This window comes from Podarcis cretensis (genome assembly GCF_951804945.1).
Source record: "Podarcis cretensis genome assembly, chromosome: Z".
In the NCBI taxonomy this organism is placed as follows: Eukaryota; Metazoa; Chordata; class Lepidosauria; order Squamata; family Lacertidae; genus Podarcis; species Podarcis cretensis.
This window is the reverse complement of record NC_137184.1, coordinates 10,122,840-10,137,075: the sequence shown is the minus strand read 5'-3', so window position 1 is coordinate 10,137,075 and position 14,236 is coordinate 10,122,840. Positions and strand designations below refer to the sequence as shown.

The following is a 14,236-nucleotide window of genomic DNA, read 5'->3' as shown; positions in this document are numbered from 1 at the left end:
GGTTGCTTTTTAAGTTTGCTGTAGATGTATGTCTATTAAACACATGCCAAACCATTGTGAGATTCCTGGAGTTCTGGGCTTTTACCCAGGGTTTGGTTTCCTTTGGAATGAGGGATAACGGAGACAGTGGTGTCTTTATGCAATATGGTTTATTTACACATATACACAACATGAGCCTACGATTGAGAGGTTCACAGCATTAACACCTCAAGAGAGTCTTGCTTCTCCCATAGCCACAGCCTTGGATTCCTACAGAAATTAGGCATGGCTCTGACTACCTGGCTTCCCAGCCTGCAGTTTGCTTCTACCTTCCAGCCCCCATCACTCAACTGTCAACTCTGGCCTTTGTCTTTCTAACTTCCAGCCAGTTGAGGGAGGTTGGCCCACCCATTTGTTTTCTGGCACAGAGCCACTTCGTTACCTTAAAGGTAAAGGGACCCCTGACTGTTAGGTCCAGTCATGGACGACTCTGGGGTTGTGGCGCTCATCTCGCTTTACTGGCTGAGGGAGCCGGCGTACAGCTTCCGGGTCATGTGGCCAGCATGACTAAGCCACTTCTGGCGAACCAGAGCAGCGTACGGAAACGCCGTTTTACCTTCTTGCTGGAGCGGTACCTATTTATCTACTTGCACTTTGACGTGCTTTCGAACTGCTAGGTGGGCAGGAGCAGGCACCAAGCGACGGGAGCTCACCCCGTCACGCGAGTTTGAACTGCCGACCTTCCAATTGGCAAGCCCTAGGCTCTGCGGTTTAGACCACAGCGCCACCCGCGTCCTTAATTCTGTTACCTTAAGGGCACATAATTAGGCCATTACCTCACCAGGAAGCTAGAATAACTATTCCAGGTATTTGAAACCTTGCTTAGATTTCAACATTTGCTGGATCCAGGGATTAGAAAAGTCTCAGGCATACAGCCTGTGGTTGCAGGGCTGTTTTGCGCTCTAGGGAAAGGCACAGTTGCACACACCACCAACTTTCTAACTTCAGTTAACGAAAATAAAAGAAAAAAGATGTCTGATAGAAAAAAACGAAAAGCACAAAACTTGAAACTACTAAATTTATTTTAAATTGCAAGGCTAAGTAATCTGTATAAAACTGCCCTTTAAAGGTCAGTCTGTACAGCACCCTTCTGAGGCCTGGTGGACCTAATGATATCAAGGGCCACGGTCCTGGTAAATAGATATACAGTGGTACCTCGGGTTAAGTACTTAATTTGTTCCAGAGGTCCGTTCTTAACCTGAAGCACTACTTTAGCTAATGGGGCCTCCCGCTGCAGCCGCACTGCCAGAGCACGATTTCTGTTCTCATCCTGAAGCAAAGTTCTTAACCTGAAGCACTATTTCTGGGTTAGCAGAGTCTGTAACCTGAAGCGTCTGGGACCAGAAGCGTATGTAACCCGAGGTACCACTGTATATCAGACTGCTTTGCTTAAAGAAATCCGTGCACGGGCAGAATGAAGCAGCCGAGGCCTCGGAGCCTGCTCACTAGGACCTGGGCGAGTAACTGACGGATCGAGCGTTGCTGGAGCAACCGCTGGCGCCCCGTCCTCGAATCGAGCCGGGCTGTGCAGGAATCGTGTTGGGTCGGTTAGTGCGTGCGGAGCTGGTCAAGTCGGTAGCCCTCATGACAGAGGGAGAGAAGGATGTCTCCGAAAAGACGGAAGTCGTCAATGCTCCTCCACGTGAGTGAGTGGAGGATTTGCAGTTTGGGGCAGGCGGGCTTCCGTGTCTAAAGATCTGGGGAAGGGGGCGAGCAGTCGGCTTTCTCTTCCGTGAAAAGCTCCTCTGGTTAAAAACCCAGGCAGCGTTAGAACGCACGCTGGTAAAGCCTAGCGTGCCTCTGAGCCTTGCCGTGCTTCATCGCGACCAAAAGGGGCCTCGCCGTTAAGGAGAAAGGAACTTTGTTGTGAAAGTGGACTTCTCCTTGAGGTTTTCTGCCTTCCCCAAGCGAGAGGAACCCACGTCCTCACTTGTTCTTCCTGTTCCTTGCGGTTCCGCGTGTTAACTATAAAACCCGGTTACCCTTTAAGCATGCACATACGTTTCCTGGTCTCAGGAGCACGTAATCATATCCTGAAGGCAGCTCTGTCTTATTTATTTTTGTCTGTGAGATACTCAATGATAATTTTAAGACAAGTTTAAGAGTGCACCTGCTCTGACTCCATCCAGGGTGAAACAGAGGGAAGAATAAGGGTTTCTGAAGATGTGCAAAGTGTCCCCCTAATCACTGAGCTACTACAGCCCTCAGGAAGGGAATTTATTTTGCAGCAGCCTGAAGAAGAGACTATGGAAGAAGTCTTTTCAGAATAGTTTGAGACGGCTTACAGTGGTGTCCAAATTTGAGAGAGCCAGATTTGATGAAGTGAAGGGCTGTGGGGGCCGTGCTGACCTTTTTTAAGGATTGGAGTTGTTGAGCTTCTTTTAGGATTGAAGTTGTTGAGGTGTTTTTTTGTTTGTTTTTGATTTTACCTCACAAAATAAACTGCCGCAGGGGCTGGATTAAACCAATCAGCGGGACAGATTAGGCCCCCGAAACGGACTTTGGACGTGCCTGGGCTTTATTTGAATGCTGTAAGGAAAGTGGGACGCAGGTGGCGGTGTGGGTTAAAGCCTCAGCGCCTAGGACTTGCCGATCGAAAGGTCGGCGGTTCGAATCCCTGCGGCGGGGTGCGCTCCCGCTGCTCGGTCCCAGCGCCTGCCAACCTAGCAGTTCAAAAGCACCTCCGGGTGCAAGTAGATAAATAGGGACCGCTTACCAGCGGGAAGGTAAACGGCGTTTCCGTGTGCGGCTCTGGCTCGCCAGAGCAGCGATGTCACGCTGGCCACGTGACCCGGAAGTGTCTCCGGACAGCGCTGGCCCCTGGCCTCTTAAGTGAGATGGGCGCACAACCCCAGAGTCTGTCAAGACTGGCCCGTACGGGCAGGGGTACCTTTACCTTTACCTTTAAGGAAAGTGGATCGCAGCCTCTTGGGAGCTGGCCACTCCTGGCATATAAGAGTGGAGTTTATAGGCTAGGGTTAGCAGCTGCTTTGAGGAAGTGAAATCCCACTCCACAGTGCTGGCAGATACTGGATTTCCTGGTAATATTTTGAGCAACTAGCAGACTGGATGAAGGATGGATTGATGGTGTGCTCTGAGTACAGCAAAAGTTCAGCGGCAATAAATAATTTGAGTGGTAGATTTGCTGGGTTTTGGTTTCACTATACAGTGGTACCTCGGGTTACATACGCTTCAGGTTACAGACTCCGCCAACCCAGAAATAGTGCCTCGGGTTAAGAACTTTGCTTCAGGATGAGAGCAGAAATTGTGCTCTGGCAGTGCGGCTGCAGCAGGAGGCCCCATTAGCTAAAGTGGTGCTTCAGGTTAAGAACAGTTTCAGGTTAAGAACGGACCTCCGAAACAAATTAAGTACTTAACCCGAGGTACCACTGTACATTTAAAACAGTACCGTACCACTTTAAACAGTGGGCCTCCTTCCCCAAATCCTTGGAAGTGAAGTTTTTTTAGGGTGCTGATACTTTTCAGGAGGACCCTTTCCCCCTTCCAGAGCAAAATTGTCCAAGTGGCTTAGCCATCAATCTTTCCGGAGAACTTTTGAAATCAGTACAGTTTTTTAATCAAGGGTTAAAACCAGCGCGGCTTTGAAAGGCTCAGCCCACCATCTTGATTCAAAGTGGCAGCCAATGGTGTCCAAACATAGACAAAAACCTGCTCCATGAGCCATCATGCAGAATTTGGTTGTGATAGCACAAATGCACAATAAGCAGGCAGCCTCATAAACATATATTGCATTAAGTAAATGTATATAAAACACACAGGTGCAATTAATTTATGGGGATCACAGAATTTCCCTCCCTGCCGCATATGGAAGAGAGGGAGAGAATGAAAGAGAAAAATAATTGAATTATATTTACTTCCAAATGTACATGTCCTTTTCAGCCCCTCCAGAGAAGCCTAACCAAGACCTCCAGCCAATCGAGTGGCTCCTAGTTATCCTTTCATTCATCTTCACGCTCTTGACTTTTCCCATATCCATCTGGCTGTGTATAGAGGTAAGAATGTTCCTGCTAATAACATTCCCCAAAAGGAGAATAGATGCATTCCTTACTTAAATTGAATGCTCACATACAGCTGAGCACTCGGATTTTCTTCTTTTTTCTGAGCCCTCAGATTGAAGCTCATACAGTGAAAATATATGTGGCCATCTGGTGTTTTATCATAGTTGTATTCTGCAACTTGCCCTTGACACAAGGGCTGCACATCCCATTTCACCCCATTGTGTGCACTGCCTGCCGCCCCTTGGCTTGGCCATCCACCTTAACTGACACTTTCGCTGCTCTGCCTTTGCTGCTGGTGGAGATCTCTCATGTGTCATGAGATATTGCCAGAAATTAGTGCTGATTCTGGCGGCAGAGGTGGCAGGGCAGAGTGTTAGTGATGGATTTATTCTTGGTTATTTTAGTTATCTGTTTTTATCTATAAGACACATTGAGTCCCGTCAAGGAGAAGGATAGGGTAAAAACAAAGTAATAAATGAAAAGTTGTTTGCGATGCCTCCCCAGTGCAACTGTTGTCTTAAGGGGCTGTAGTTCAGCAAAAGTGGGGTTATTTATTTATATGTATTTCTTGCACTGATAGCGCTTCTTTTCCCCCCTCCAAGGAGCTCAAGGTAGCAATACATGGTTCTCCCATCCTCATTTAATCCCCACCAGAACCCTGTGAGGTAGGTTAGGCTGAGAGGCAGTGATTGGCTTAGGATCACCCACTGAGCTTCATGGTCAAATTAGGATTTGAACCCTAGTTTTCAGCAGGAAGTTAACAAAACATGGTACTGATTAGTAATGAAGCAGTGTCCCACCAGCCCACACAAATAGTGTTTCCACAATATTAAAAGCAGGGTTGCATCTAGACACCTTGAGCATCTCACAATGAGCACAAATCTTTATTTATTTATTCATGAAATTTATGTGTCACTCTTCCTTCCAGAGGAGCCGGGGGGGGGGCAAACAATAAGTGATAAAGCAAACATCTTGAAAACTAAAGGCAATTCTAATGTAGTACAGATGCAGATCAGGGACTCGGCTATTACAGCTGCAAATAAAATGTTTTAAGTGTGTTGTAAAGTGCGTTATATATTTGTGATACTAGACAGCGATGGTGAGCTATGGCAAATTCAATATATTTTTCAAAACGTTTTTTAAAAAGCATTTTCACAGCATTTTTTATATGCTTCTAGATAGCAAATTAGGAAAGATCTCAAATTAAAAGGCTTTTTGAAAGAAGGACTTCTGTAGGTGCCAGAAAGACAGAGACAGCACCTGTCAAATATTCAAGGGGAGGGCATTCCAAACGGCAGGTACTACAACACTAAAGGCCCATTTCCAATATTGTGCAGGATGGACCTTCTGATGAGGTGGCATCTCCAAGAGGCCCTCACCTGCATAGCTCAGTCACCAACTGAATATATAAGGAGTGGGGCAATATTTCATGTATCCTGGCGCCAATCTTATATAGAATCATAGAATCTATGATTCTATAGCTCAGTCACCAACTGAATATATAAGGAGTGGGGCAATATTTCATGTATCCTGGCGCCAAGCTTATATAGGGCTTTATACAGCAAAACCAGCACCCTGAACACAGCCCACTAGCTAATTGGTAGCCAGTGTAATCCTTTAAACAGTGGGATAATGTGTTGCTAATATCCTGTCTCAGTGAGCAGTTGAGCCACTGTGTTTTGCACCAACTGCAGCTTCTGGACCAACCTCAAGGACAGCCTCACTGAATTCACAATACAAAAGGACATCTGGAGGATCCCTAAAATGCCTCTATTGCTGCAACTTTCTCCTATTCATTTATTTATTCATTTCATTTATATACCGCCTTTATCTTCCAAGGACCTCTACATGGTGCACATGGTTCTCCTCCTCCCCACTTCGTAAAAGGTGCAAAAGCCCCACAACAATAGACTGAAATGTACAAGATGGAAATCAACCTGTGACTCCCCACCCCTTTCCTATAACAGGTTGTCTATGAATACGAGCAAGCTATCGTTGTAAGACTGGGGCGCATACAAAAAGGAGGTGCAAAAGGGCCAGGTGAGGGTTTCATATTATAGTTCCAACATGTGACAGAACGTTAATGCTGATCAGTTTCATGGGAATGTCCTGAAGGCTTGTTGCAATTGTTCATTCTTCCCCCTGACTGTGGTTATGTCATATATTCAAATTGCTGCTTTAAGAATCATGGCTCCCCCCAGAGAATCTTGGGAACTGTAGTATGTTACAAATCTCCTAGCAGCTTTCAGCATCCTTAACAAACTACAGTTCCCCGGATTATTGGTGGGTGAGTGGAGTCATGATCCTTACAGTGGCAAGAGAGTGTCCCTAAGTGTATGGTGTGGATGTGGCCATGAATCTGCCAAAGGAGCTTTGGGCTGGTACTTCTTGGACAAGAGTCACTCATTTGGCCTCAATCAACAGGGCTACCAACTCGAACCTGCACCCAGTGGTGATTGGTGCCCATTAGGAAGAGTAGGATGGAAGATAGAGAGATCAACAGTAGGTGGCACCAGAGCCATGGAACTAAAGAGTCAATGTTGTTTAAACTCCTGGTGGAACAAAGGAGAAGGAATGCTCGATAAACAAGTGACCTGGGAGTGCCCCAGTTTTTAAATGAAAATCAAATGAAGGCAGTGGAGGCTGGTCTATTTGAGCAAGTGGGGCTGTGCCCCACCAACTTCAGTCTGCCTGCCATCTTGTTTATAGCCTCTCTAGAGGGTGGCAGCCCGAGCCTCCGCTGGCATGCAGCCCCCTGAAAGTTGTCTACAAGGGAACATGGCCCTCAGGCTGAAAAGGGTTTCCTTACTGCTGTGATACGACCTCTTGTGAGTTGAACGGTTGCCATTTCTCTTCCTGCAGGCATCCATTTCCTTTTGCCTTGCACAGACACTCTTATCAGAGTGGACATGAGGACAAAGTCATTTACTATACCATTCCAGGAAGTAAGTAGTCCCCTTCCCAGGCTTATTCCCTTCTTCTCCTGATGGGAGCTGGAGTCCACAGTTTCCTCACCCCTGCTTTAACTGGGCTTTAACTGGACAAAAGTCCTAGGAGAAAGGGGATACATTGAACTATTTGATAGTGAGGGTTAAAGAGGATCTTCATGTGAACTAGTTCGATCTGCTTGATATACCGCCCCCATGTATAAGATGCCTCCTATTTTGGGGGACAACAAATGTGGGGAGATTGTCCAGAGTTGGTGAGCTTTTTTTGTGTGGAGGATTGCACAGAGTTGTTGAGCTGGCCAACACTAACACTCACGCGTGCCGTAACAGCCTCCTAATGTCTGTCCCCCCACTGGCAGAAGCAGCCTATTGCCCACCCAATTGCCGCAGCAACACCCAATCAACACCACCCCTTGCCGCAGAGACCACTAACACGCTGAATACCATCTCTGGCTCGTGGCATCAACCAATTTTCAACGTCACCCTTATGCTACCCATGTATAAGACGACCCCCTATTTTAAACATAATTTTTCAGTGAAAAACCATAGTCTTATACACAGAAAAGTACAGTACAACTCCTACTTGATAGCCCCAACCAATATTTTCTCCCTTTCTCATGATGCTAGAACTTGGGGACGTCCGGTGAGGTTGAATGTTGAAAGAGTCAGGATAGACTTCTTCACACAGTGCATAGTGAGACTATGGAATTCACTCCCCCAAGAGGAAGTAACAGCCATCAACTTGGATGGCTTTAAAAGACAATTAGACACAGTCATGGAAGATAAGGCTATCAGAGGCAGTATATTTCTTTGCAAACTAGTTCCTGCAAATCACAAGTGAAGAAAGCTGCTTTTGTGTTCAGGTCCTGCAACCTGGGCCCTGCAGTTGTCATCTGAGGCCCTTCTTCAGGAGCTCTGGAACATACCATCATTACGTATTTTTAGGTGCTGGAGAAAAGCATTTCTTTTCCACCAAGCCATTGGCTTCTAATTCTTTGTGGCCTCTTTGAGTGAGTGGGATGTTTTAATGCTGCCTTTAAAAAATGTGGTTGTCTTTTAGATTTTTCTTTGCTCTGTTTTATGCTGGTCTTAGTGTGTATGTTGCTGTGAGTTGCTTTGAGTTACATTTGTTTAAAAAAGTGACTAATAAGTTTAATTAATAATAATTATTGTTTTGGGGAGAGAGTACTAGATTATATCAATATTACTTCTTAGAGGGGGAAGCTAGCATTGTTAGAATAGAATATTATTTACTTCATGGTATTTTATTAATTGTATCCATGGAATTTGACAATTAGTGATTGTAAATGGATTCTCCGTGCCCTCGCTGTGACTAAAAGACTGATATTGATCCACTGGAAAGATGAATTTATGGCTCCCTTTAATCAATGGATACAAAACATGGCAACTCTTGCAGCATGTGAATGGATGTATGAATAAACATATTTGGAAAGCATTTATAAAAAAATATAATAGGTTATAAATAGATCTATATGTATTAGAATAATAATTTCATTTATATACCTTTGTATTAGACAAGTATAATTGTAGTGGGGGATTTTGTATTTTTAATGCATTTTTATTTCCTTTTTCACTATATCTTGCTTACCCAAAATATTTTCAATTAAAAAAACCCAAAACACTTTACATCTCTTTATCATTCTTATATGTTGGAGTTTTTCTATTTTTCCTTACCTCACTGCTGCTTCTCCCTTAGATTTTTACCAAAGATCCAATGAATGTGGATGCGGATGGTGTGATTTATTTCCGAGTGCAGAATCCCATCCTTGCTGTCACAAATGCCACTGAAGCAGTCATCGCCACTCAGCTCTTGGCTGAAACCACTTTCAAGAATGTTTTGGGGACTAAGAACTTATCTGAAATCATCTCCAACCGGGAACAAATTGCACATACTATACAGGTATGGCTAAGCTGCAGTTCCCAACCTGGTGCCCGCCAAGGCCTTCATTGGAGCACCCCACCCCCCGCAAGGCAGGTGCCTCAGACTCTGAGCTTTTCATTTTAAAAAAAGTCTCTAGCCTTCTAGAAAGAAAGTTAGGAAGCAAAATGTGCAGGCCCCCTTCTAAGGATTGCTGTGAACTGAACTAGCCTGGCTGCTCCTGCCTATCAGTGTTTCTAGCCAGTACGTAATTGAAGTCAGAGCTCTGATTGTTAAGTGAGTTGTGTGGATACCAGGCAACAGAAATCCCTGGGGTCCTAAAGAGCTCCGGTTTTCCTCTCCCCTTTAGCGCACTTTTCCTACTTCTGACTTATTTTTTAGAAGTCCTTGTAGTTTGCCCTTTGCTAGCAAGCAGGATTCATTTTTCTTGTAGTGCATTCATCTGCAATCAGGTGTTTCCTAGAGGTTATTTCCCACAAATACTCCTACAAAATAAGTGGAGGGGGATGTTAAAGATTCCCATAATCAAACAGCAAATGCAAAATCTGAAAACTTTGCAAAGAGACTTAAAGCATGTTTCTTGCTGTGCAGAGGCTGCTGTCCAGGTACTTGTTAAGAACCCACTATACAGTGTAATAAGCTTACAGTGCAATTGTATACATGTCTATTCATAAGTAAGAGCTGTGTTTTAAAATAATATTTTATTTTAAATGTTATTTTATTAACATGCAGGAAAACAAGATACATTTTAGTATAAGCTACATAGAAAGGAAACCAAAATCTAGTTACAGCAAATAAATTTTGAAGTAATGTTAACTTTCTGGGCAGGCATATGATAAATACCTTCATTAAGGGATTTACTCAGGTAACTACATCAAATAAATATCTGAACAGATTTCTAAAATTTGCCCATTTTTCCATTTCAGGGTGTGGGGGTAACAGAATTAAGAACTCTATAAAGGAGGTATGAACACAGATAGAACTCAGATCATCCAAATCCACTAAAAGGGACCGTCCCTGTCCCTGCAGATTAATATACATTACAAAATCTTACCACACACACACACACACACACACTTTGGCCTTTAAGAACTCTTGATTTGAATGTCATTTTTTTTCAAGTAACACTTGAACAAAGCTTTTACCATGGTTAGACTATGTCTGATCTTTACTGAGCAATTTGCTCTAGGGCTTGTTTGTTTGTTTGTTTGTTTCAGCTGCGAGGTTATACGACCATGAGCTTTCATCCTGATTTACTTGCATGGTGGTTATGTCTTCCCATTAGTCAGTCATTTATCTCATACATTTTAGTGCATTTAGACGCCACTTTCCTAACTGCAATATTACAGTTCTTAAAATGGATCTGTTGTGCCAGGATGCCTTAAAGGTAAAGGTAAGGGTACCCCTGCCCGTACGGGCCAGTCTTGACAGACTCTGGGGTTGTGCGCCCATCTTACTTAAGAGGCCAGGGGGCAGCGCTGTCCGGAGACACTTCCGGGTCACGTGGCCAGCGTGACATCGCTGCTCTGGCGAGCCAGAGCCGCACACGGAAACGCCGTTTACCTTCCCGCCGGTAAGCGGTCCCTATTTATCTACTTGCACCCGGAGGTGCTTTTGAACTGCTAGGTTGGCAGGCGCTGGGACCGAGCAGCGGGAGCGCACCCCGCCGCAGGGATTCGAACCGCCGACCTTTCGATCGGCAAGTCCTAGGCGCTGAGGCTTTAACCCACAGCGCCACCTGCGTCCCGCCAGGGTGCCTTAATCCACTTTAATTGCAGAAAAACCAAAATATCTAGTGTGTGACTTAAGTCCTGTTCATTTGTTCTGTTGAGTTTCATGGCTCATGTAATTGCTACACAGTATGTATAATGGCTGATGGCTGACTACTATATTTCCCTCACATTTTTCTTAACAGACCACACTGAACAACACCACAGGTGACTGGGGCATAAAGGTGGAGCGTGTGGAGATCAATGACGTGAGAGCAAAAGTAAAGGTAGGAGCCTCTGTATCTACTGTGTGTCACTTTGAAGCTGTTTTGTGGAAAGCAACAAATAGATGGAATAATAGCATGTTAATAATAGCCTGTTAAGATGGTGGGACTGTCACTTGGAAAGTGGTGCAGCCGCAAAAGAAAACTAAGGTTGGGTGCACACAACATGGAGTACTTGCTTTTTCCGCATAGTCCACACACATTTACTAGGGCCCAGTTTCCTTGGAATGAAGGTTTAGAGGAGACTGTGGTATCTTAAGGATATATAGTTTTATTTACACATATATGCAACCTGAGCATAGGATGAAGGGGCTCACAGCATTAATACTGCAACAGATCTTGGCACAGAACAAGAGATGCTTATGTGTCCTTCGCCTTCTAGCTCTCTCACACTCCACCAACTGTGGCCTTTGTTCTTCTAACTACCAGCTACGTGAGAGGAGGGTGTGGGAAAGGCCCACCTATTTGTTCTATAGCACAGAGCAACTTATTTGGATATGCTAAATTGTAGTACTTAACTAGCCAGCCAAAGCCATTACCTGGTCAAAGGAACTGGCTTGGCAAGCTTCTTTGGCAAGCTCAACAACTTCTGCATCCGGATTTTCTCTTTTTGAAATATGGCAGCCCTCCCATAGAATCAATCTAGGTTGAGAGCAGCAGCATGTTGAGCAGGAATGTTTCTGGATTGAGAGAAACAACATTTTCGTGGAGGAAATGGCTTAGTTTGTATACAGCCAAAGATTCAATGGCATGGGGGCTGTTCATCTGGGAACTGTAGCCTCTTTGCAGGCCACCCCCTGCTTTTGAGGATCAAGTTTCTCTTAAATACTTCTTTAGCTGTACCAAGTCAGGTACTTAAATGGCTACTTGCCAGGACAGTTATGTTCTACCTCCACTGTTGGATGGCAAAGTGGATTTATTGCATTACACAACAATGCTTTCCATGAAGCTCCCCACCAGATAGGAACTTGAATCCCAGCTTCAAAATACTGAGTGTGGATCTCCCCACCCCCACCCGATGTTGCAGCTCAAAATAGTTTCCTGATCACCTCTCTAACTCTTGCTTTTATTGGTCAAAACCAGAAATGTTATTGGGAATCCCCTGGTCAGCAGCTCATCACTCAATCTGCACTATCTGGTGTTTTGCCAGTGTAAGGATGACAGTGCTCAGTCTTTTCTTTTTCTTTCCTTATTTCCTGCCACCAGTGTGTTTGTAGTCAACCCCCTTGGAATCATGTGTTGCTTGTTCTGGGGTGAAAAAAATCCAGAGAAGGACCAGAAGATAGTAGTAGTAGTAGAAGAAGAAGATCATAGTAGTAGTAGTAGTAGTAGTAGTAGTAGTAATAATAATAATAATAATAATAATAATAATAATAATAATAATAACAATTATTATTATTATTATTATTATTATTATTATTATTATTTATACCCCACCCATCTGGCTGGGTTTCCCAGCCACTCATGTTCACATCAGTTTGCACTAAAAAAACAAAAACAAACCCTCATGGAAATTCATTAGCTATGGAGTGCAGGTTTATTATATACATTTTTGTAAGTAATTTTGCCTGACAAGCACATTATTTGAAAAACAGTTTCCCCTAATAGAATGCAATTTTGTATATTGTCTTCACCAAATGTATGCATTTTAGGCACACAACTTGGCTGGATAACTGCATTGCGAAATTCAGAGAAATGTGAATGTCAAGAGATGAGTGCCATTTGATATTTTTTATTGCTTTGGAAAGCGCAAATTAAGTTGTTTCCTGAATCGAATTCCTCCCCTATCCTAGTAGCATAGGGCCTCAAATCGCTTGTTGGCCTTGTGATTTTATCTCTTTCAGGTCACTGTGGGAGAGAGTGAAAGGAGCAGCCCCAAGACTGTGAAGGAATCTTCTGTTGTCATGATTGAATCTCCCAAGTCTCTCAAGTTTCACTGCTTGAAGACGGAGACCAGGACCTGTGAGGACGCCAGCGTTACCAATCAACAGACTGTCATCAATCAACAGACTGTCATATTCCACTAACAGTAGATAAGCTGCAAGGCATTGTGGGAATGAAGTGCTAACTCAGGACACTGATGCACAGGGAGATGCTCTTTCACAGGAGGCTAGATTCCTTATAAGTGCATGAAGTGATTTTATTTATTTGTCTATTTAAACAGTTTTACGTTTTGTTGTTTCATTGCCCCTCATCCCAAAATATGAATAAAAGTAGAAATGTGATGGACAATATATTCTCAATCTGCCATCCTTACACCCTTTCTCTCATCCCCAACATAGTGATACTTAGGAACATAGGAAACAGCCTTATGCTGAATGAGACCATCGATCCATGTAGCTCTATACAGTCTGCACTGACTGGCAAAGACTCCCAAGGGTTTCAGAGAGGGCTTTCTCCTAGCCCTACTTGGAGATGCTGGGAATTGAATCTGAGACCTTTAGCATACAAATCATGTGCTCTGCCACCAAGTTATGTCCTTCTCTTCAACATAACGATTCTGTGGTTCTGAAAAATAGGATTAATGAAATAGGAGCATAGGAATGCCTTTTACAGCATCAGACCATTTACTGGTAATGGCTCTCCTGCTGAACCCAGCACCTTCTGCATGCAAAGCTGTTGCTCTACCACTGAACCTGATGTTTACTGAGCATTCATAATGATTTGGCTTGGTTCAAGCGTAGACATACATGCCACTGAAATAAAGTTATGAGCACTGGGATAACAACAATACTAAAGTATCAGTTTTCTGTGTTCAGGGAATGAGGCATTTGGAGAGGCTTTCTCACTCATCAAATATCTCTGATGACATCTTCAAGTTCTTCAGTTGTGGACATGTGGAACTTCTTCTCATGTTTCAAGCAAAATGTTGGTTGCATTCATTTTTCTTCCGTAATTTGTTTTAGAATACCAAGCAATGACTTCATTGCTTCTTCCAATGCCACTGATGTAGCTCTACAGACAGTAGCTGCTCCCACTTTGGAACTGGTGCCCTGCTGACCTAACTAGAGTTTAGCACCCTGATCTGCTTGCACAAAGCTTATGCAGGGTTTAGACTATGTTCGGATACTATTGATTGCTCCTTCCAATTTTTTTTTTGTGGGGAGATTATACAACAATGAACATTCATCCTGCTTCTTGTGCCACCACCACGAGAAGTTTGGACGGTGGCCACATGAGGACACATGAGCCATTTCGGTGATGGGTGCCCACTGGTGAAATGTTCTCCCAGGGAGGCTTGCCTGGCGCCTCCATTGCATGTGGTGCCAGGCAAAAACATTTCTCTTCTCCTGGGCCTTTGGCTAATTAAAGAATCTTTATCTTTAAACTGTGTTGA

The 14,236-nt window shown here is 44.0% G+C and overlaps 1 protein-coding gene and 1 long non-coding RNA gene across 2 annotated transcripts; one reads left to right on the top strand and one right to left on the bottom strand.

Annotated features, from left to right (window-relative positions):
- Positions 1-1,043: 1,043 nt before the first annotated feature.
- Positions 1,044-1,472, bottom strand: LOC307208018. Its single transcript, XR_013834938.1, has 2 exons — positions 1,397-1,472; positions 1,044-1,169 (listed from the first exon to the last, which is right to left on the bottom strand). It is a non-coding gene; the product is annotated as an uncharacterized lncRNA (long non-coding RNA).
- Positions 1,444-13,131, top strand: LOC307208017 (stomatin-like). Its single transcript, XM_079962310.1, has 7 exons — positions 1,444-1,681; positions 3,940-4,052; positions 6,026-6,098; positions 6,921-7,003; positions 8,724-8,927; positions 10,822-10,902; positions 12,744-13,131. Exons 1-7 carry the CDS (start codon positions 1,624-1,626, stop codon positions 12,924-12,926), a joined length of 795 nt encoding a protein of 264 aa, XP_079818436.1. The 5' UTR covers positions 1,444-1,623; the 3' UTR covers positions 12,927-13,131.
- Positions 13,132-14,236: the final 1,105 nt, after the last annotated feature.

Bases quoted from the DNA above. Each gene is read 5' to 3' on its own strand.
- LOC307208017 (XM_079962310.1), top strand. From the start codon at position 1,624: ATGACAGAGGGAGAGAAGGATGTCTCCGAAAAGACGGAAGTCGTCAAT. The intron at 7,004-8,723 runs GTAAGTAGTCCC...CTTCTCCCTTAG, and splicing joins TTACTATACCATTCCAGGAA to ATTTTTACCAAAGATCCAAT. The intron at 10,903-12,743 runs GTAGGAGCCTCT...TATCTCTTTCAG, and splicing joins ACGTGAGAGCAAAAGTAAAG to GTCACTGTGGGAGAGAGTGA.